Consider the following 21,502-nt stretch of genomic DNA (forward strand, 5'->3'; position numbering starts at 1 on the left):
TGTTGAACTGCATCCCAATCATCACAAATACTGCAGAAGAACTATTGGAACTGGCATGAACCCAAGATTCTCACAGAAATCAGTCAAATTATGGTTTAGGGTTACATTTAGTATGGCATACAAGATGTCTGCAGAGTGGACGGCAACATCAACAGCCTGAGGTGTCAAGACATTTGTGCTGCCCATTACATTACAATCCACAAGAGAGGGCAAATTCTTTAGCAGGATAGCTCTTCTTCTCATACTTCAGCCTCCACATCAAAGTTCCTGAAACCAAAGATGGGCAAGGTGCTCCAGGATTGGCCAGTCCAGTCACCAGACATGAACCTTATTGAGCATGTCTGGAGTAAAGTGAAGGAGGGGCATTGAAGATGAATCCAAATGATCTTGATGAACTCTGGGAGTCCTGCAAGAACGCTTTCTTTGCCATTTCAGATGACTTCATTAATAAGTTATTTGAGTCATTTCAGAGATGTATGGATGCAGTCCTCCAAGCTCATGGCAATCAGACACAATAATAATCTTTTTTTCCACTGCATCATGACTTTATATTCTATACTGTACATTATTTCTGTTAAGTGACAAGACTTTTGTCCAAGCAAAGTCAGACCTTACTGTCCTAATTTAATCATTAAAAATCAAGGCTCGATCATATTTTATTTTGGTAAAATAAGCGTAATCTAGAGTCCTTTGCCTTTCATATAAGCTACTTCTGATACCAAATAATCAACTAGAAGTTTAGTTATTATTTGTTGTTCCTAAAACTTGGATAAATGACACTAGTCAGCTAGTGTATGTAAAAATGTTTAGCTTGAGAAGCTCCGTGCTTGTTATTCTCACTCTAGTTTGTCTGTTGTTGGTGTCGCTTGTGCACTATTGAGTCAGTAGCTCTGCCCTATAACTGCCTTAAAAGTATTAATAAACTAAAGACTTTTCAGAGAAAAGAACAAGGAAAAGAGGTGACAAGACTTTTGTCAGGTAGTGTATATTGTCAGAACACTCACAGATTTGTACGATTTCATTTCTTTGCCATGATGACAGTAAATGATATTTGACTAGATATTTTTCAAGACACTTCTATACAGCTTAAATTGACATTTAAAGGCTTAACGAGGTTAATTAGGTTAACTAGGCAGGTGGTTTGTTCTGTAGACTATTGAAAAAAATATATAGCTAATAATTTTGACCTAAAAATGTTTTTTTTTTTTATTAAAAACTACTATTATTCAAGCCAAAATAAAACAAATAAGACTTTTTCCAGAAGAAAAAATATTATCAGACATATTGTGAAAATTTTCTTACATCATTTGGAAAGAAGAAAAAAAAAATCAAAGGGGAGCTAATAATTCTGACTTTAAATGTATATGACAAATAAAATTGAATTTTCTGTATATATATATATATATATATATATATATATATATATATATATATATATATATATATATATATATATATATATATAAATACAAATGTATATCCATACACATATATTGTGATAGATACATTATAATAAATAATAAATCATAGCATTATCATTATTACTATTTAGTTATTAAACTTGCTTTTAATATATATTAAATATATAGCATACATATTATATCATTTTATAAATGATGATAATATTATTATGTATTCAAGACTTGATTTGTCGTGGTGGAAATGCTATCAAAATATCCCACAGGAGCCAAACACAACAGTGATATTTTTCTTCTTCACAATTAGTAATTACAATAAACTCTATAAGAATTGTGTAGCTGTAAACCTGAGTGCGGTCTCTGCTGCGACTCTCTGGAGGGATGCCTCTCACACACTTATGTAATCTTGGCAGGGTCCGCTCGGAAGTACGAGGCACTGCACCAAGAATTCCCCCCGTTACAGGATAGTGAGTGGTGCTTGATGGAAGCCCCTCCAAGACTGTAGGTCAAACAGATCAGTGGCAGTCCGACATCTATATCCCGCTGTCTCTCCTCTGCTGGATGACGTTGTCATGGGTTTTGGAGGCTGCTTTGCTATCAAAAGCACAGTGTTTTCCAATCGTTCAGATTTTCTATCAAAAGCATGGCTTGTTCATAAAAACAAATAATTATTTATTTCATTTTTAATGAGACAAAGCAGGCTACACCAGGAAAAAAAGCTTGTTTTATAACAACTGCACTCTTACATACATTATATTACAGTCATAGACTCCCTTTTTTTAAACACCACACAAATCTATTTACTCAATGGCTTTTTAGTTCATCGTTTAAAATAAAAAAGTCCCAATTTTCATTGTTTTTTCTCTCTCTTTTCATCTGAAACTACTCAATGCTAGGTTTTGTCTTGTCATCTTACAACAACCTTTGACCTCTGACCTTAGGTGAATGGAATTCACAACAAAGATTAAAATTCCTCGCGGAGGTCCATCCTCCGCTGTTGAGGAACATGCTCCTCTCATCGTTAAAATACTACATTTCCGAGATATTTTATCACATACAATACAGAGTCCATTATGTACATCCTCTTATCTCTGCCTATGATATTCTTTCGGGAGGTCTGAGTGCAGCGGAAGTGTTTACGTCCTCTTTTGTCTCTAATCATGCAGCGGACAAAAGCTTTTAAACAGTTGGTCGGTTCGGCGACAGCGTCTTAACATGTTATCGCATAAGTTCTTTGAGGCCTGGTCCATTGTGACGCTCCATTCCTCGTGAAGCTTTATTCCCAGAAATCCAGTTCATTGTAGGGTGATGATGCCTCGGAGTCGAATGTAGGGTTGGCTAGAAAAGGGCTTGAAGTTCAGGTCGGGGTTTGTTTGTTTTTTTCGAAATCTAGACGCATCGCTTTCATACCGGCCGGTCCACAGCATACTGACAGGGGCTTAAGTTGGAAACAGGGTTCTGCACGGCCGGGTAGGCGAAGTTGGCGTGCTGTTTGGCCTTGAGCCGGAGGCTGGCCAGACTGGAGTTACAGGTGTCTCTGTACATGTATGGACCGGCCGTGGTGGCATACGGGCAGGCGGCTGCTGACACGGCTGCAGAATTGAGGGTGGGGCTGTTCAGGTTGTTCAGGTTTCCCAGGTTGTTAAGGCCTGAGCCCGGCACCCCTGCCACCGCCGAGGGCACCATGGATGAGGCCATGTTCATGGAAGGGATGGAGCTGGGCGGGGAGAACATTGGCTGGGAGGACAGCGGGCTTACATTCATGGAGTTAAAGAAAGGAAAGCTTTTGGCAGACAGCGGGCTGCTGGCCAGGCTCTTAGTGGCCCAGTTGTTGTAGGAGTAGCCAGAGTACATGTCATCATACGGCTGCATGAGTCCATTGAACTGGGCGCCGAAGCCGTTCTTGCACAGCTCGGCTTGCTGGTTCCTTTCTCGCTTTCTCCATTTGGCTCGGCGGTTTTTAAACCACACCTGTCGAAAAGATAGCAAGAAACCAGTGGTCAGATTACAGATCGTTTGTCAACGTACACTCAGAAAAGAATGTGTGTTGTTTGTTCAAACTCCTGTTGTTGTTTTTTTTTAGACAACCTAATTGTTTTATGTTAAATACACTTAAATTTGCTAAAACAACTACATTAACTTAATCAATTTGTGTTGGGACAACATGATGGAATTGTGTAAAATTCAGCATTTTTACACACTCAAAAATATATATTTTTTACTTGTTCAAACTACTTATTTAAAGTGAGTTGAATCAACACAATTCTTGAGATTTCATTGGGACAACTTAATAAATTTGACACAAATTTATTAAATCTGACATAAATTTGTCAAAAGTGTCAAGTTAACTTAATCGATTTGTGATGGGACAACATGAAGGAATTGTGTGGAACCCTGCATCTTTTACAGTGCACTCTTGTTTGCTGTTTGTTCAAACTACTTATATAAAATGAGCTGAAACAACACAATTTTGAGTGTTTTTTGCAACTACTTAATTGTTTTATGTTCAATACACTTAAATTTGTTAAAACAATTACGTTAATTTAATCAATTTGTGTTGGGCCAGCATGAAGGAATTGTGTGGAACCCTGCATATTTACAGCACACTCAGAAAATGATGTTTGTTGTTTGTTCAAACTACTTTTTTTTAATGAGCTGAAACAACACAATTCTGACGATAATTCAAACAATAATTGTTTGATGTTCAGTCCACTTAAATGTGTTAAAACAATTACATAAACTTAATCAATTTGTGATGGGACAACATAAAGGAATTGTGTAAAACCCTACAACTTTTACAGCGTACATCCAGAAAATGATGTGTGCTGTTTGTTCAAACTACTTATTTAAAATGAGCTGAAGCAACACAATTCTTGAGTGTTTTTTGCGACAACTTAATTGTTTTATGTTCAATACACTTAAATTTGTCAAAACAATTATGTTAACTTAATCAGTTTGTGTTGGGACAGCATGAAGGAATTGTGTAAAACCCTGCAATTTTTACAGCGTACATCCAGAAAATGATGTGTGCTGTCACTGAAAAAAAGTGTTGCATGCAAAACTGTTGCAAACATCTTATTTGTGTTAAATTTAAACAAGCAAATTAAATTAAACAATGTTCTTAACTTAATTTGTTTGTTTAAATTTAGCCTAAATAAATTGTTTACAACCACTTAACGTAAAAAAATTTTTTTGTAAATCCAAGGAATCATCTTTGAATATTTTTTTTCAGTTATTTAAAATGAGCTGAAGCAACACAATTCTTAGGTGTTTTTTGCGACAACTTAAATGTTTTATGTTCAATATACTTAAATTTGTCAAAACAATTATGTTAACTTAAACGATTTGTGTTGGGACAACATGAAGGAATTGTGGAAAACCCTGCAATTTTTATGGTCTACAGGGTTGGAAATTGATGTTTGCCGTTTCTTTAAGCCACTTATTTAAAATGAGATGAAACAACACAATTCTTGAGTGTTTTTGTGACAATTGTTTTATATTCAATCCACTTAAATGTGTTAAAACAATTACATTAACTTATTTGATTTGTGATGGGACAACATAAAGAAATTGTGTTAAAAACTCAGTACACTCAGAAAATGATGCTTGCTGTTTGTTCAAACTATTTAAAACAAGCTGAAACAACACAATTCATGAGTGTTTTTTTGCGACAACTTAATTGTTTTATGCTCAATACACTTAAATTTGTCAACAGAATTATGTTAACTTAATCACTTTGTGATGGGACAGCATAAAGGAACTGTGTGGAACCCTGCAATTTTTACAGCGTACACTCAAAAAATTATGTTTGCTGTTTGTTCAAACTCCTTATTTAAAATGAGCTGAAACAACACAATTCTTGAGTGTTTTTTGTGACAACTTAATTGTGTTATGTTCAATCCTCTTAAATTTGTTAAATTATATACATTAACTTATTTAATTTGTGTTGGGACAACATGAAAAAATTGTGTTGAACCCTGCAGTTTTTACAGCGCACACTCAGAAAGTGATGTTTTCTGCACTGTAAAAAATGCTGGGTTCCATACAGTTGCTTCAGATTGTCCCAACACAAATCAATTAGGTTAACTTAATTGTTTTTACAAATTTAAGTGTATTAAACATAAAACAATTAAGTTGTCCCAAAAATACCTTGAGAATTGTGTTGGTTCAACTCATATTAAATAAGTAGTTTGAATAAGCTAATTCTTTTCAGTGTGTTTGTTCAAACTACTTATTTAAAAAGAGCTGAAACAACACAATGAGTCAACGTAATTGTTTTATGTTCAATCCACTTACATTTATACAAATCATAAGCTTACTTAATTTATTCATGTTGTCCCAACACAAATCGATTGTGTGGAACCCAGCTTTTTTTTTTTTTTTTGCAGTGTAATGTACAACTGAATGGCATTTTACTCCTAATATAAAATACTGTACATATTAGAGGGCTCAGCATAACTTTAATATCTAGATTTAAAATATTCCTTCCCAAGAAAAGTTCCACCTGGCAGAATTTAAGTGCTACATTTATTAAAACTAATTTATTCACTTATTATGAGTTTCCCTAGTGAGAAATGTCATTAAAGAGCTTCCCTCACATTTAGTCAATTTTATATCCTATTTTTAGGGGGTATTGGGTGGATTAGAGTTTTAATGTGAAAATTTAAATGAATATATTTCATTTAGCTCTCTTTTCTTTTGCCAATCTTCCTTCTGAAAGCGCTCGCAGACTGTAATTAGCAAGGAACACAAACGGGAAAGGAAAATAAGAAATTAAGAGCCCGTTTTAATTATTAGGTTTTCACAGTGTAAATAGCATTCTTTATACGCCACATGTAAATGATTTCCTTTAAAAGCAACATCCGCAGAAACAAACAAAAGAAAGATTTCGCTTTTCTCATAACCCTGTAGCTAATGACATACTTTATGGATTCTCAGAAGGATTGTCTTCGCATATTTCAAAAATAAACTCACATAGCGACAGCATTTTGCCACGCTTTTCTGAGAATATTTAATGACATTTTTTTATCCAGCACACTGTAAATGATACCGTTTATATTTGGACACAGGGAATACCCTCCTCTGTGAATGTTCCACTGACACTTTGGCAATGGTGTTTAAAGCCTTCCAAAATAACCGAATGGCAAATATAGTTCAATGGACGGTGTGTTCAATCTATATATTTTGGCATAGATATTATGATATAGTGACACAGAGCTTTTCATCACCTTCCCTAAAGTCGTATTCAAAGGATGGTTCACCCAAAAATAAAAATCCTCTCAGTTTACTCACACTCAAGTGGTTCTAAACTTTTGGGATTTTCTCTCATCTGTTGAACACAAAAGAAGATATTCTGAAGAAAAAAAAGCAGCCATTGTAGGAACAAAATACTATACACTGTCAGAAATAAAGGTACACGAGCTGTCACTGAGGTGGTACCTTTTCAAAAGGTACAAATTTGTACCTACTGTAAAAGGTTCATATTAATACCTCAAAGGTACATATTAGTACCTAAATAGTACACTGTAAACCCTAATGCTGTAACTAATTAACTCAGCTGAGTTCTATTAACATAAAAATTACAATTAGTTTATCTTAATTAACCTTATTTAGAACTTTTTCTTATTTTTGAGTTTGTAAAAATTAAAGCTTTCAAGTTAGCTGAACAATTGTGCTGGTTTAATTTAGACAAAGTGTCTCTTTTAAAGTTTCATTAACTCAAAATATTTCAGTCACGTGATTTTGCGTCTGACGTCATTCAGGTTCACGTATGCGATCATGCCTCATTTACTTTACCCAGGATGGCGGATCGGCCTTGATTCACACTTCACACTAGCTTACAATATTTACAAATCCAAGTAATCTTAAATTATTGTTTTTTTCTATATAACAAGTAATAGTTAGATGTATTGTAGAGTTGGTCAGAATGTGTTTACATGTGTTGCATTATAGAAAACTCGTTTAGCCCCACTTATTGCAACACTGTAAAACCCGACAGTCAACTTAATCAAATGAAATGAGTGTAGTTAACTCAAAATTAACGGAAAGTTAATTCTACTCATTTGAAAAGAGTTTTGAACTCTGTATAAAGTGTAAGTTCACAATACTCGTATAGATTAGTTTTTTTTACTCAAATGGTTTGTAGCAATCGGTTTCCTCAAACGGTTTGAGTTGCCTTAACTTATTGGGTTTTACAGCACTCAGGCACAACTCCCCTTACTGTAGAATACATATTACTGGACTGTCCTGCATACTAACTTTAACGTTACTGTTTAAAAAATTTGAATCAGTGTAATATGTTAACTTAAAATCAGTGTAATATGTTAACTTAAAATCAGTGTAATATGTTAACTTAAAATCAGTGTAATATGTTAACTTTAACTTTTTCAGTGCAATATGTTAACTTTAAAAACAGACTGTTAGTGACTTTTTTTTTTTCATTTTTAAATCTTGGCTGATTTTATTTGTGTCAAATATTTATTTTAAATTTAATGTCTATCAAAATGTATGAGTTGTGTAACTAAGTATTTACGTTTGGGAGAAATTAAAAAAATTATGTTAATTGCTATTAAAGTTTATGAGCAGGTAACTTGGGTATTTTAAGTTGGGAGAAAGTACCTTCCATGAGTACAACAAACTCAAAACTATGTTTCTGTTTACTTAAAATCAAAAATTTCATGACTTAAAAAAATTTGACGTAACTGATTACCTCAAATTTTTTTAGTTTTGCCAACTTATTCGGGATTACAGTGTAAAGTGTTCCTCTTAAAATTTGTAGAAACTAACATATACTTTTAAGGTACCAATATGGACCCTTTACCTACAAATGTGTTCCTTTTAAAAAGGTACCACCCCAGTGACAGATCGTGTACCTTTATTTCTAAGAGTGTATCGGAGAATATAAACTACAGAAGTCAATAGCTGTTTTGTTTTTCTTCCTTTGTCTTAAACAAGAAAGAAACGCAAACAGGATTGGAACAAGTGGAGGATGAGTAAATGATTTCATTTTTTGGATGAACAACAGCTCTCACTTTCCAACCCGAGTGTCTATTTTCCAAAATTCATGCACAAATAGCTTAAAGCTGAACATGCTTTCTCTTCATACCTCATATAAAGAATGTGGCAGCATCAAAAGTGGTGTGTGGTCCATTGTGGAGGGTTTTTAAAGTATCCTGGGTCAAGCTGGCATTAGGTCAGGGCCATGATTTAGGGTTTGTGAGTTTATTAGGAGCACATACTCTATCAATTGCGTAAATCAATATGACAGCAGAAGCATGCGGAATATGTGGCATAAGGTTCCAGCTGGGATTACTGACATTCATGCACGGTTCAGGAGGCCACTGATAGACATTAGGAAAGGAGTATCTCTACCTCTGTTGTTCTTTCAAAATAACAACCAAGACTGCATGCTATGTGACCTTTCCTCTGGCCAACATGAATCTGATCTATTAAATGTGCGCCAGCTAAGGAGGTAGCGATTGTATTGTCATCCATCAGAATGGGAGCCCACCTGCTTTCTTTGTGGGTTTCACCGATTAAACTTTGCCGATGCTTTTTGTTTAGACATAAGGTCACAAACCTTTTTTTAGGGTTTTAACTGTTGTTCAGGACATCATAGCAGTTTTCTGGTACCAGTAACAAAAATGCCACAGCTGATAAAGTTAGCTGACTATACTTAAAAATTTGAGTAAGCATGTTGGTTTTAAAAAAAGATTACTAGACCCACACGGAATCTGCACGTGCAGAAATCCATAGATTTTTAGCCCATTATTGAGTATTTGTTTTTACTTATAGGTAAATGTGAGTGAATTTATATTTGTTTAGTTTTTAATTAATTTCACTAATATTATTGTGATATAATAATAATAATAATAATAAAATGTTCATGATTTATTTACAATACAGTTTGCAAAGTATTTTTTATATATAAGAGACTTGTTTTGTTTACCAAATAAGTGGATCTAGATGGATTTGCATAGACATTAAATAAAAGAAAAAAAAATTATTTCATATATTAATTTTGTTTTGGGGGTGTCATGGTGGCGCAGTGAACACAATCCCCTTACATCAAGAAGGTTGCTGGTTCAAGCCTCGGCTGGATCAGTTGACATTTCAATGTGGCGTTTGCATGTTCTCTCTGTGTTGGCATGGGTTTCCTCCGGTTTCCCCCACAAGTCCAAAGACATGCACTATAGGTGAATTGAGTAAGCTAAATTGTCCATAGTGTATGTGTGTGAATGCAAGAGTGTATGGGTGTTTCCCAGCGATGGGTTGCAGCTGGAAGGGCATCCGCTACGTAAAAAAAGCATATGCTGGATAAGTTGGTGGTTCATTCTGGCGACCCCAGATTAATAAAGGGACAAAGCCGAAAAGAAAATGAATGAATAAAGTTTGTTATGATACTCCTAAAATCATTCTGCATAAATCCGCAGATTTTTTACAAAATTGTCCACAGAAATAGCAAAAAATTTCCGCAGATGCTGTCTGGCCCTAGTGATTAGTTTACTTTACTTTTACAAAGTTTTGCAAACCTGTTGCATTAAAATTATAAGGTAAATAACTATGTGCATAATTAGAAAAGTTAAGTTAAATCAACTTAACAGTTCCCAGTTATTATGGGTTTACTCACTATTTTAAGTAAAATCAACTTAAAATCAGCTTTTAAAGCAATGGGTTTACTCTGCACTGTAAAAATAGAATGACCAAGTATTCTAGACAGCATAAATTTTTAGGTAATTGTACCTTATTAAACAAAGTTAATCATGTTCAAACTTCAATTTATGAGTTATGCAAGCTGTTTTAAGTCAGTTTACGTTCAATGGACTCATAAGGTTAATTTGATTCAGCTTCAAAATTAAAGACAACCATGACCAGGAGTGTGGTTCCGTGTGTCAAAAGTGTCTTCAGTTTAAGGGTTACTTCACCCCAAAAGGAATATTCTGTCATCATTTACTAACCCTTAACTTGTTCAGAACCTATTTGACTTTCTTTCTTCTGCTCAACTTAAAAGAAGTTATTTTTTAAAATGATTTTCCCATTGACTTCAATAGTATTTTTTTCCTATTAATGAAGTCGATGAGTCCCGCAGCAACCACCATTCTTCAAAACATCTTCATTTGTGCTCAGCAGAAGAGGCAACTGTCATTTTTGGATAAACTATCCCTTTAAGTATTCCTGAAACTCCTGGAATAGCCCAGGCCTATAATTTATGTCTTGTGTTTAAAAGGATGCCCTTTCATTACACAAATGTACCATAGTGACAACATAGTGAACTCCTTATCTGCATCAGTCAGCGTGCCGATTATATATTTGTTTGATTAAAACATCTACAACTGTTTCTGAAACACAATGTGCCGTAGCTATGCAGCGGTTTAGTTTGGCAGGGACACACGTACCCGTACTCTTGCTTCTGTGAGGTTGGTCCACACCGCAATCTCCTCTCGCGTGCTCATGTCGGGATAACGGTTTCTCTGAAAGGTGGCTTCCAGTTCCTGGAGCTGCTGGCTAGTGAAATGTGTCCTTTGCCGGCGCTGTTTTTTCTTTAGAGAGCCGTCCTCTGGGTTCGACTCATCTGTGTGGTTCTGATGGGACTTCTCTGTGTCTGTATGGGTCAGGAAAAAAGCATTAATTAAGCAAAATAGTTGTCATATTATTACAAACATGATTCCAAACAAACTTAGCTACATATAAACATGTTTATGCTAACTACACAAAACTACTTAGTTTCCGTTTAGCTACAAAACAAGAGCTGCAGGGTCCAGAGTGGTTTTCATTTTTATTTATTTTTTGTGTATGTGTGATGAAAATCCTCCTTCTGTGGTGTCTACAGAGTTCTGCAAATTGCAAATGCAAGACCCCACAGAAAGGGCTAAATTAGCTGGCCACATAATCCTGGGATCAGCCATTAGTGACAGGGCAGGTTTGGGGCTGTTTGGCAAGAGCTTAACTCTCTAGGAGCAGTTCTAACTAATCAGCAAGCTTTCCAGGACTCTGCAGGGCCTCTAGGAAAACCAATAAGACATCATGCTGCCATCTGTCAGCGGACAGATAGCCTTTAACTTTACAACAGCATCTATTAAGCAGAAGACTCAAAAAAATACATTCTGTGAAGTAAAATAGAAATTAATATACTTTAAGTTTAATTAGGTCGATGTGTTGGTTAAACCGATGTCTGTTCTGTCAGTAAGGCGTGGATGAGAGAAACAAGGAGCTCTTTAATAAATGTAGAAGCTTTGTTGTTTAACTGTCAGAGCGTTTAATTAATTTATTTATTGTTCAGTTTGTTTTTATCAGCATATGTTCCAGAAATAATTTATCCCGTACAAGAAAGTGAATTATGAGTTTCTTCTTCAGAAGCTGACAAATAGACGTCAACCATTTCAACGCAATGTGTGATGTAGCTAGGCCTAGCCTATAATTGAAAACGAAAACGCTGCTTTGTTAAATTAAATATAATAAAGTCTTGTTTATTATTATTTTGTCGGTTGTATATTTCTAACGTTGTTTAGACTATAGGCTTACTTTAACTTCATGTTTGTGGTAATTTGTAAACTAACTTTCTTTAAAATAATGATATGCCAATTGGCCAAAAATAAATATAGCTTATTAATGAAGATTTAACATATTTTGTTACAAAGCAGACATGCATTTTTCAGCTTGGGCCTAAACGTTTAAAATAGAATCAAATATGCCTAAAGCCGAAACATGCGGACCAATTAAATTTTAAAAGGTAATCATTATTTAACAACTTAATATAATATAATATAATATAATATAATATAATATAATATAATATAATATAATATAATATAATATAATATAAAATAATATAATATAATATAATATAATATAATATAATATAATATAATATAATATAATGTAATATAATATAATATAATATAATACAATATATAATTCTTAATCTTAGTGAGAAAATATAGGCTACTTTCCCGTGGGATTTTTAATATCCTATTTTGTTTCATTAGGCATGTATTTTCTATAAACATTATATAAACAAACAACTTGGGAAGATTTATCCATGAATTTGGACTCCTAAAAATAAACGCTCTTAACTGGCATGCAGCATATGGATGGATGAAACTTTTAGCATCGATATAAACTTTTCATTACATAAAGCATTTTTATAGCGGAAAGGGGTTATGGTTTCAAGAAAAACGTAATAAATTTACAAAAAGGTTCTCTGGGGAGCCAAAAATTATCATTGGCTCTGCTGAGAAACCCGCCGTCATTGGAACAATTATTAGATATAAAAGAACTATACAGCAATTAGATAAATCATTTGATGATCGAAATGCATGCAGTTTCCGGGGCAATAGACCTCCGCAAGAATATGGCTTCAGCTTTATTAAAAAGCCTGCTAACACAAAATCACTTTTCACCTTCTCATAATCTCATTAACAGTAACATAAAGTAAGCTAACAGTAATTAAACAATAAATATCCTAAAATTTTTCTTATTTTATTTAGGATTGCATAATCCTCTGTCGTGCAGTCTTTCTGTAAAGTGCATGTCGTCTTCAGACCTTTTCACAGGTGTTTAGACTGATTCGCATTGGCCTACTGACTGAGTTATTTGGGTACCAAATTTGAGGCATGGGAATGAATAATTTATGCACCGCTCCTTCAGCACGTGACTGGCTATCCAGGATCTTCTTCAAATGGTGACTGTCAGCAGGCACATAAAGACTCTCCAACATCTATGAAAGGTATAGGCCTGAATTCAAATGACCCAAGATTATTCAAAACTCCAACCAAAGATGTGGAGCCGCATTACACGAATTAACTAGAGAAGAACGAAGGACGAAAATGAAATTACCAACATGCACAAAATAACCAACATGCAGTAGGCTAAGCATCCAGTGGGTATATTTTGGTTCTGTGATACACTATACATATATGCAATGAAAATATCCCATTTATAGCAATACAAGAGAAATTGCCGAACCTCCTTATGCACAGGAAACAAATTTAGAATAAGATTTCAGACTGCACTTCGCGGCTTTTGCTTGACTCTATTATTACTTAAATTATAATTATTGATTTACTGTATTGGTAATTAGACATAAATATGAACTGACCACTGTTGTCTTGGCCTTTGCATCCCGGGTCGTGCTGAGGAGTCCCGGAGTCAGACAGAGACAGTGCCGGGCTGCGGGCCTCACTGTCCGTTAGAAGGTTAAAATCCATCACCTCTACCGCCAGGCTCTGTGAACAGCACAGGGTCATATTTACATAAATGCTTGCTGATGCACCATCGTCTACAAACGCTCAAGCTAGAAAAACAATACACGCGAGACTGCATTGTTTGCTCAGGTTTAGTGTGACCGCAGCTCATTTTCTAACTGACGAAATAAAGCACACCTCTTTGTTCCTTAAATATTCTTTATATGTTCTGGTTGAACATATTTCCTTAAACAGGCCAAGAGTGTTTCAAGGTTCGTCAGTGCCACTTAAAGACATAAAAAATATGTAGCAGGCCTATATCCGTACACTTTAAACAAAAATACATTTAGTACAATAAACGTTTAATTCAGAGGTGACAACATCACAGTCTTTATCAATAACTTAATTATTTCAATTCAACAACAATGGATTTTATTTCCAAACAAAGAATTTAACCGAATCTCTGAGAAATAATTTAACAGAATAGAATTCAAAATTTATTTGATGTGATGGAATAGGATACGGGCTATTTTTACTCTCCGTATACACACATAGCCTAATAAATTGAAACATTATTTTAATTAGGTCAATAAACAAAATCTTTGTCAATGAAATTGCTAAAAAGCTAGGGCTATTCTGTATATGTAATTGTTTGTTCGTTGTTTGTTGCCATATCAGCATTTCCTTTCAGAAACCTAAAACCTCAAACAAGTTAACCCAAACAAGTAGCAAAGTTAACCCAAATAAATCCACAGCAGGAATCAATCCAAACAGCTAATAAACCGAATGCGAAATATAAAGTGAAATGAGTGCTCGGTTATTTGCATGTTTCTTCATATCAAATGAGATGCAGTAATGAAATCCAGCGCATTCGCTTTGTGTTGCAAATCTCCAAAACGTCAGGTGGGATACATTGGTGTACAACTGTACTCAGTGTGCCTTGAAGACTGTTTTTGATTTGAGTCACCGGACATTTAAAATTACGTGAACGAAACAGCCTTAAACAGCAGCCTCGTTAAAGAGCTTAAAATAACATTTCGTTTATTTGTGTAACAGCAGTTACACCCAAGAGATAGAGAAACACAATCACTTTCTTACTGCGCCTTGGAATCTGCGGTGAAGAGTGAAAGCAGATCAGAATTCAGCAAACGGCATCGGAACTCGCGCGCTGAATAGAGTAATTGAAGCAACGACACATGTGATTTGTTCTTTTATATTCGCTGCATATTACATCGCTTAAATGATTCCTATTGGTAATAGGCTATGTGAATGTCTGACTAATGTCTGCACACTGAGACAAAACAGGAATAAATTGACAAAATATAGCCTAGTTATTAAGAAAAATATATTTAAACTGTGCATATACTTAAATATATAAATACAATATTATTATACACACTTAAAACTTCAAATATTTTTTTTGATTCAATAATTGTTTTAAATTAACCTCTAAATTATGATGCACTTTTTCATTAAAAGAAACAGTATGCCTGAAGTCGCCAGTTTCTAACACGCTTTAATTATTGAAATTACCTAATGCATAACATTTTATTATGCCATCTATAAAAATTGCACAGATATACTACAGGCCTATCCATGATTTAAGTGAGATTTGTAGTTTAGCCGAGTAAATGTGCGCAAAGAGCGCATTATTTGTTCACACAGCGCGTAAAAATGTTCATAAATAAACGGGCGGATGGTGTGCAACATCAATGGATATTTCTCCGCACTTTCACAGAGATAGTCTACAAGATTAAACAAATATTGGCTAAAAGCTAGTTTAGATCCAGTGCCACATGATAGGCCTGAATTTAGTCGACAGCTCACAATGCATAAGGCGGGCCTACTTTAATATTTTATATTTGTATATCTAAATCATATATCCTTGTTTATCCTTCAGTGACAGTGTAATGTGTGCAAAACTGCATTCAGGTTTAAGTAGCTTTCTTTCCCATAATAACACAGATGTTTAAAAACTACTTTCAGACATGGACTAATGTCATGAGTGCAATGTTTGGCAATATATTTTAGCTAGAGAAATAAACAGTTTGGTCCTTAATTAAGCATCAATATTGGCAGCTCCCATAATGATGCATTATATATAATCCACAAAAAAAATTAACAAATACATTTGGCAATTAATTCAAAACATGAATACTCCCCTACCTATTTTAACAATAATAGTGTCAGCAGTCTTATTTAACAGAATTAATTTCTTTATTTTTAAATTATCAATCCATTATTGTAACATTAAATACATATTTGTCAAACTTGTTATGATTATAATGAAATCCCAGGACATCATCAACTAAGTTTCTTTTAAGAAAGTTAGAAGATTTACAGTCAATAAAAGATATGGGTATGGAGTTGTCTGTCCACTAGAGGAAACAAACAAGTGCATAGTGAACAATCAGGACTTGATCTGTATTTATGAAAATACAAAACCTGGGGATGTATAAATTATCAGTGGTGATAAATAACAGATAAACACTCTTTCAAAACATTAGATGTTTTTTAGAGGAAAATCACATTTGGTTTTGCTAGCATATGCTAAAGAATCAACGCTGCATCAATGTTGCTATTTGAAACATTGAATATAAAAGAATATATAGTTATAAAATGAAAAGTAAAATTGCATATGAGAAGTAACTTGAAATGCAATAAGCGTTCTCATTCTACTTGTGTAAAGTGATGTACTAAAAACGCTTACAGGCCTAGATGTACTCAATATAACAAATGCTTAAAAGAAAACATTTGGATAACAAATTTGTGCTTTACCAAAGCAGGGTGTCCTGTTAAATTATAATGGTTTGTTTCATTGTGCTCAGGATGGCACACCATTTGACCTTTACTGATTGCTTTCCATGCCGTAAATAACTTCATATTCCTCATAAAATGTTTTTTTTTTTTGTAAATTTTACATTTTCTAGCATACCCTTTTCCTATTATCCATCAATGAAAAGGTTTACTTTTAATGCCATCATAATCCCTTTTAATCTAATAAACAATTGAGGTAACTACCCTTGTAAAGTCAGCTGGCTTGTGCAGGGGAGGCTATCATGAGAATGCAGAATTACAATCAGAACTATAGATATACTTCAACACATACCCGGAGTGACTTTGATAAATGGTTATCTGTCAAGCAGGCTGCTCAGATGCTGCTCCTTTTGGCCAGAGTTATAGGTGACGTAAGCTGGTTATTTCATCCAGAGCAAGGTGTCAATGCACCCACCTCCCCACCCCTACCAGGACTTGTGACATTATTACATTTCAAACTCTATCAAGGGTCCCCTAAGGACTGTGGGCCAACAAGGCAAGTGATCAAAGAGTCCATGCAAATGCCACAGATGCATTGATAGATTTTTTTTTATGTAAAAATGGAGAGACAAAAAAGGAAAGTGACTAGGTTTTTCTGACCTTGGTTTTTGCATATTTATTTATTAGATAGCGTATATAACCAATTGTAAAATTTAAGTACATAATAATAATAATAATACTAAAAATAAATATTATTATTAATATAAAATTAATGTTATTTAAAATGATCATTCTCTTTAGGTACATTTTTTTGTATTTTGTTTTTTAATGCAAATTTTCTGTGATAAAGTTTGGCTTAAAACTTTATGTCACTCTTAATACCGTGTTGCTGGCACTTGGAGAAAGGAAAATTTATGCTGCCTTTGAGATATTCGTACTGACACCGCTCAGATAATGCATGTCAGTGAGGGGGCAGTTTATATACAGGACATCGATCTCATTAAAATATATATATCTAATAAGAGAAGAGATAATAGAGGTAAAATCCTCTCGTTTTTCAGAAGATTGCTGGGTCCATCTGTTGGTTCGACCGCATACATTTCCACGGGCTGCTGTATTATCTCAGGAATTATTCATAAACGCGTTTAGAATTAATTCCTTGGATTAAGAGTTGATTAAGATGTGTGTCACTTTGCTGTCTGAGAACTTATTAAGGGCCCACTCGAGCCGGCGGCAGATGGAATTTCTACCCAATGTTTGTAGATGTTAATTTCTCCCCTCCTAACACCCATTTGCATTTGGCTGTGTATGTCAAAGCGCGGCTTTTCCTGCACGCACAGCTCCGAATATCCGTGTACGAGGAGATGCTCATCTCGCTATAAGGACGGTCATGTTTATTTCATTACACAGCGGCACGCACACACTGTTCACTGTTTGACTGAGAAATATAGCAATGATGAAATGTTGAAACATCACATGCACAAAAAATGTAGAGATTCGATTTTAAGCAAAAGTTTAAAAGGCATACTTGATATGTTTTTGAATACAGCTGAAGCCGAACTACAGACTTGAACAGTGTGTTTGTGCATTACATCCTATACTGGAGCCAACATGAGAAGACATGACCAAACACATGAGCCTCCCTCACGCACTTTTCGGTCTGTGCGGTTTAACCACACACGCACGCATTCGCAATAAAACTCTTTTTATTTTCTTAAACGTGTTTGCAATTTTATTGCAATGATTTTGAGCCATTTTAAACGAAAATTATATTTAGCGTGTTTAATTAAAAATATATAAACAAAAATCCGTCACAAGCAAGATAATCCGTGTTAAAATATTACAATAAAAGACATAAGATAAAGGACACAGAAAATTAAATTATGGAAGCCTAATAAGATTAATTTTAAGCTCTCGTTTTTGATACTCAACAAAAAATGTTTTGGTCAATCTTGTTTGACTATTTGGCCGCATGTAAATTAAGATAAACAGGTGCGTTTGCTTTAGTATTTTGTTATTAGGCTATTATTATTATTATTTATTTTGGACAGACAGAAATGCCCTTAATTGAAACTTTTAATTGTTGCATGTTTTAAAATTATTTTAAAATATGACCTGAACATTTTTCAACAATATAACGAAGTAACACAGTGAGCGTGGATGGAAACATGGTTTTCTTTATTTTCTTTATATTTTTACGGCTTCGAAGCACCTGCCGCTTAACACCTTAATATTTATCATATAAGAAATAGGTCTACAGCAGTACAGACAGCAAAAAAAATCAGGTGTTGTGTTTTTCTATTGTTTGTAATATACACATTTGTCGGATGTAGTCTTGCTAAAAGGTGTAACAACAGTGAACCACCGGCACTTTTGACGAATGCACAAAGTGACTTAAATGAACTTCAACCAAATCAATGTAGGCTAAGCCTGTTAATTTAAACAACAACACATGTGACACTATCCAGCAAACCATAACACAGTTTAACTGTCTAAATAACCTTGAATATATGCAGACACTATGAAGTAAGTTTTTCTTAATGAAAGACCGGCGTCATCGAGTTAAACAATTGCGTCTGATTTAATCCAAATTTAAAATATTATTTGACAAATAGATCAAACAGTTTCTCGCACAGCCTACTAAAACAGTATCTTAATCCCAATATGTCATCATCATCATTATTGTTATTATTATTAATAGTATTATTATTTATATTTAATTAAATAGGCTAATGTTAATAGTACCCGTATACATATTCTATTGAGCTACGTTGTGCATTTAGTATACATTACACATCATCACATCATCAACTTCAACCCGATGATAAACGACGCTCGCTCGTCCCATATGCTTCTCCGGTAAAAGCGATCTTGACGAGCGATAAATCCGCCGCGATCCTTTCTGTCTAACCCGACAGGTCTGGATCAGGTACCCTACTTTTGAAAGACTGGAAGGAGACAACATCCCCAAAAGCTCCTCCACCGCACGAACGCACATTTCATCAGCACGGTGATTTTTGTCATGCATCTACTCACATGAATCCCGGTCTAGTGGAGGTAATCCTCGAAAAAGGTACAGCTTTTTTGTGTACAACGCGTCTTAGCAGCTTTTCTGAAACGATGCAGTGGTCATGTAGAAAGTTCCTTAAGATGAGCAAACGTAAAGAGTCAGTTTCCCCTTTCTCTCTCTCTCTGTGTGTGTTGTCTGTCATAAGTTTTTAGCGGAGAGTGAAGGCTGGATCCCCATGCAGAGGGGGAATGACTTTATGCTAAATATCTCGTGCGACAGGTCCGCGGCAAAAAACAGTGCCCACCCCTTGACTCTCTGACTCTCTCTCTCTCTCTCTCTCTCTCTCTCTCTCTCTCTCTCTCTCTCTCTCTCTCTCTCTCTCTCTCTCTCTCTCTCTCTCTCACACACACACACACACACACACACACACACACACACATGCGCTCGCTAAACATACGCACAGTAAATCAAAGCGTCGGTCAATCAACCGCTTGAGCTCACTTGCGCAGCATCACTAGCCTAAAACCTTGACTTACAAACATGAACATCAGGCTAGTTAGTGTAATGTTATTGCCATAGGGTGGCAATACTTTTACTTTTTAAATTATATTTCCTTTCTCCTTTGTATGCCCAATGTTTTGCAATATTTTCATTAACATTCGTGATGTCGTAAAGACCTTTTAATGAGTGAAATGTTAGAGGGAAACATTTTAATTTTCACAACAAGAGAAAAAGTTATTTTATTCATTCTGTTGGCTGGATTTCTGTAGCCAATTCTTTTATTTTTTAAAGAGTGAAGCGTTAATAAATCCAAAGAATATTAATCAGTAAATTATAAAGACTAGTCTACTGTTAAATATAACAAATATCATGACGTTTAATATGTGTAGGTGGTTATTGAGAAGACAGGTTCAGGGGTTTTACACTTTACAATAAACTAAATGACGCACACTCGACTGATCCACGTCTTCAGTCAGTTCATTTGTAGTTGCGTCGTTGCATTTGCTTTGTCTAGTTAGGCCTATCAATCAAGATAATGTAAACAATATAATATATAAATCGGGTCAGACACTATATTCAGACCGAAAGTAGGGTGTTTTAAAAGGCGTAGAAACACTACGTTTTTATAAATACAATACTATTGCTAGGCTAGGCTATAGATATAGGCTACTAATTAAGAATTTTAGCCTACTAATAAAATCAACATATATTTAGGTCTATTCTTCATGGCCTACCTTAACGTGTGTGTCACTTATATTTAAGTATATAAGTGACACACACGTTAGGGTAGGCCATGAAGAATATTACGTATTAATGATCATTATAATAATAATTATAAATAATAATTACATATATATATATATATATATATATATATATATATATATATATATATATATATATATATATATATATATATATATATGTATATATATATATATATATATATAGTACAAATATATACATTATATTGATTTAGAAGATGTTGTTTTTTATAGGTTACTTCTGATGTTTTTTGTTTCTTTTTACAAAACTACTTATGTTAAGGATTTTCTGCCCAATTTACTTGCAGTCAAACAATTCCCTCCCTGTATGTTTCCAAATCCCACCCAAATGTTTAATAAACCATGGAAAACTCTGGATATTTAGTATAATCAGAGCGTTTATTTTATTCCTGTTAGTAAATGTACATTTGAATTGATTTGCAACATTGTCACAAGTGATGCTAAAATGTAATAAAATCTATCGTTTCTTTCTGTTAGAATCTTCCCAAGGACTTCACACCCGTGAGATTACTGAATTTACAAAGTATAAGCGTTTGAAAAATATATCACCTATTCATGGTCTTCATGAAACTGCATTTGTGGAGCTCTTGCACATTGTGACAGCAGCAAAACAAGCCCGTGTGTATATGAACTCTGTACGCCTCCGTCGTGAGGACACAACTCGTTTCGTCATCAGTGAAATCCAACCGACCCTGACGTGGATGTGACTTCACCGAAGACCCGCCCTATTTTGAATCTTAGCAGAGAAATGTTAATGTTACTACTACTATGGATGTTTACAGTGTACAAACACGTAAAAATGGACATTTTAAACAAAGTTTATTGATGAATGTTTCCAAACAAGGATAT

At 34.5% G+C, this 21,502-nt stretch overlaps 2 protein-coding genes across 7 annotated transcripts in view; one reads left to right on the forward strand and one right to left on the reverse strand.

The window, feature by feature from the left end:
* Positions 1-2,270, forward strand: part of LOC147834119 (uncharacterized) — a 33,064-nt gene extending 30,794 nt beyond the window's left edge. For 3 of the 5 annotated variants that reach the window (XR_015505646.1, XM_087278996.1, XM_087278997.1), the window contains one exon: positions 1,832-2,270. Coding sequence is in view for 2 of the 5 variants with exons in the window: in XM_087278996.1 (XP_087135122.1) it covers positions 1,832-1,900 (69 nt within the window). In the remaining 3 variants the exon portion in view is untranslated. The remainder of the gene's footprint in view (positions 1-1,831) is intronic. The other 2 variants (XR_015505649.1, XR_015505648.1) reach the window with 1 other exon arrangement.
* Positions 2,067-21,389, reverse strand: pitx3 (paired-like homeodomain 3). Of its 2 annotated transcripts, none has more exons than XM_087277758.1 (4): positions 21,203-21,389; positions 13,516-13,642; positions 10,814-11,019; positions 2,067-3,389 (listed from the first exon to the last, which is right to left on the reverse strand). In XM_087277758.1, exons 2-4 carry the CDS (start codon positions 13,622-13,624, stop codon positions 2,823-2,825), a joined length of 882 nt encoding a protein of 293 aa, XP_087133884.1. In that variant the 5' UTR covers positions 13,625-13,642; positions 21,203-21,389; the 3' UTR covers positions 2,067-2,822. The 2 variants fall into 2 exon arrangements, with proteins under 2 accessions (XP_087133884.1, NP_991238.1); NM_205675.2 differs by lacking the exon at positions 21,203-21,389 and adding an exon at positions 19,394-19,602 and having other exon boundaries at positions 2,070-3,389.
* Between the last annotated feature and the right edge of the window lie 113 nt (positions 21,390-21,502).

Source organism: Danio rerio, chromosome 13, assembly GCF_052040795.2.
Source record: "Danio rerio strain M-AB ecotype USA chromosome 13, GRCz13ab, whole genome shotgun sequence".
Taxonomy (NCBI): Eukaryota; Metazoa; Chordata; class Actinopteri; order Cypriniformes; family Danionidae; genus Danio; species Danio rerio.

Excerpts from the sequence above, each read along its gene's own strand:
- pitx3 (XM_087277758.1), bottom strand. The coding sequence starts at position 13,624 with ATGGATTTTAACCTTCTAACGGACAGTGAGGCCCGCAGCCCGGCACTG. Across the intron at positions 11,020-13,515 it reads CAAAGGCCAAGACAACAGTG|ACACAGAGAAGTCCCATCAG; the intron begins GTCAGTTCATAT and ends TGACCCATACAG. Across the intron at positions 3,390-10,813 it reads TCACAGAAGCAAGAGTACGG|GTGTGGTTTAAAAACCGCCG; the intron begins GTACGTGTGTCC and ends TCTTTTCGACAG.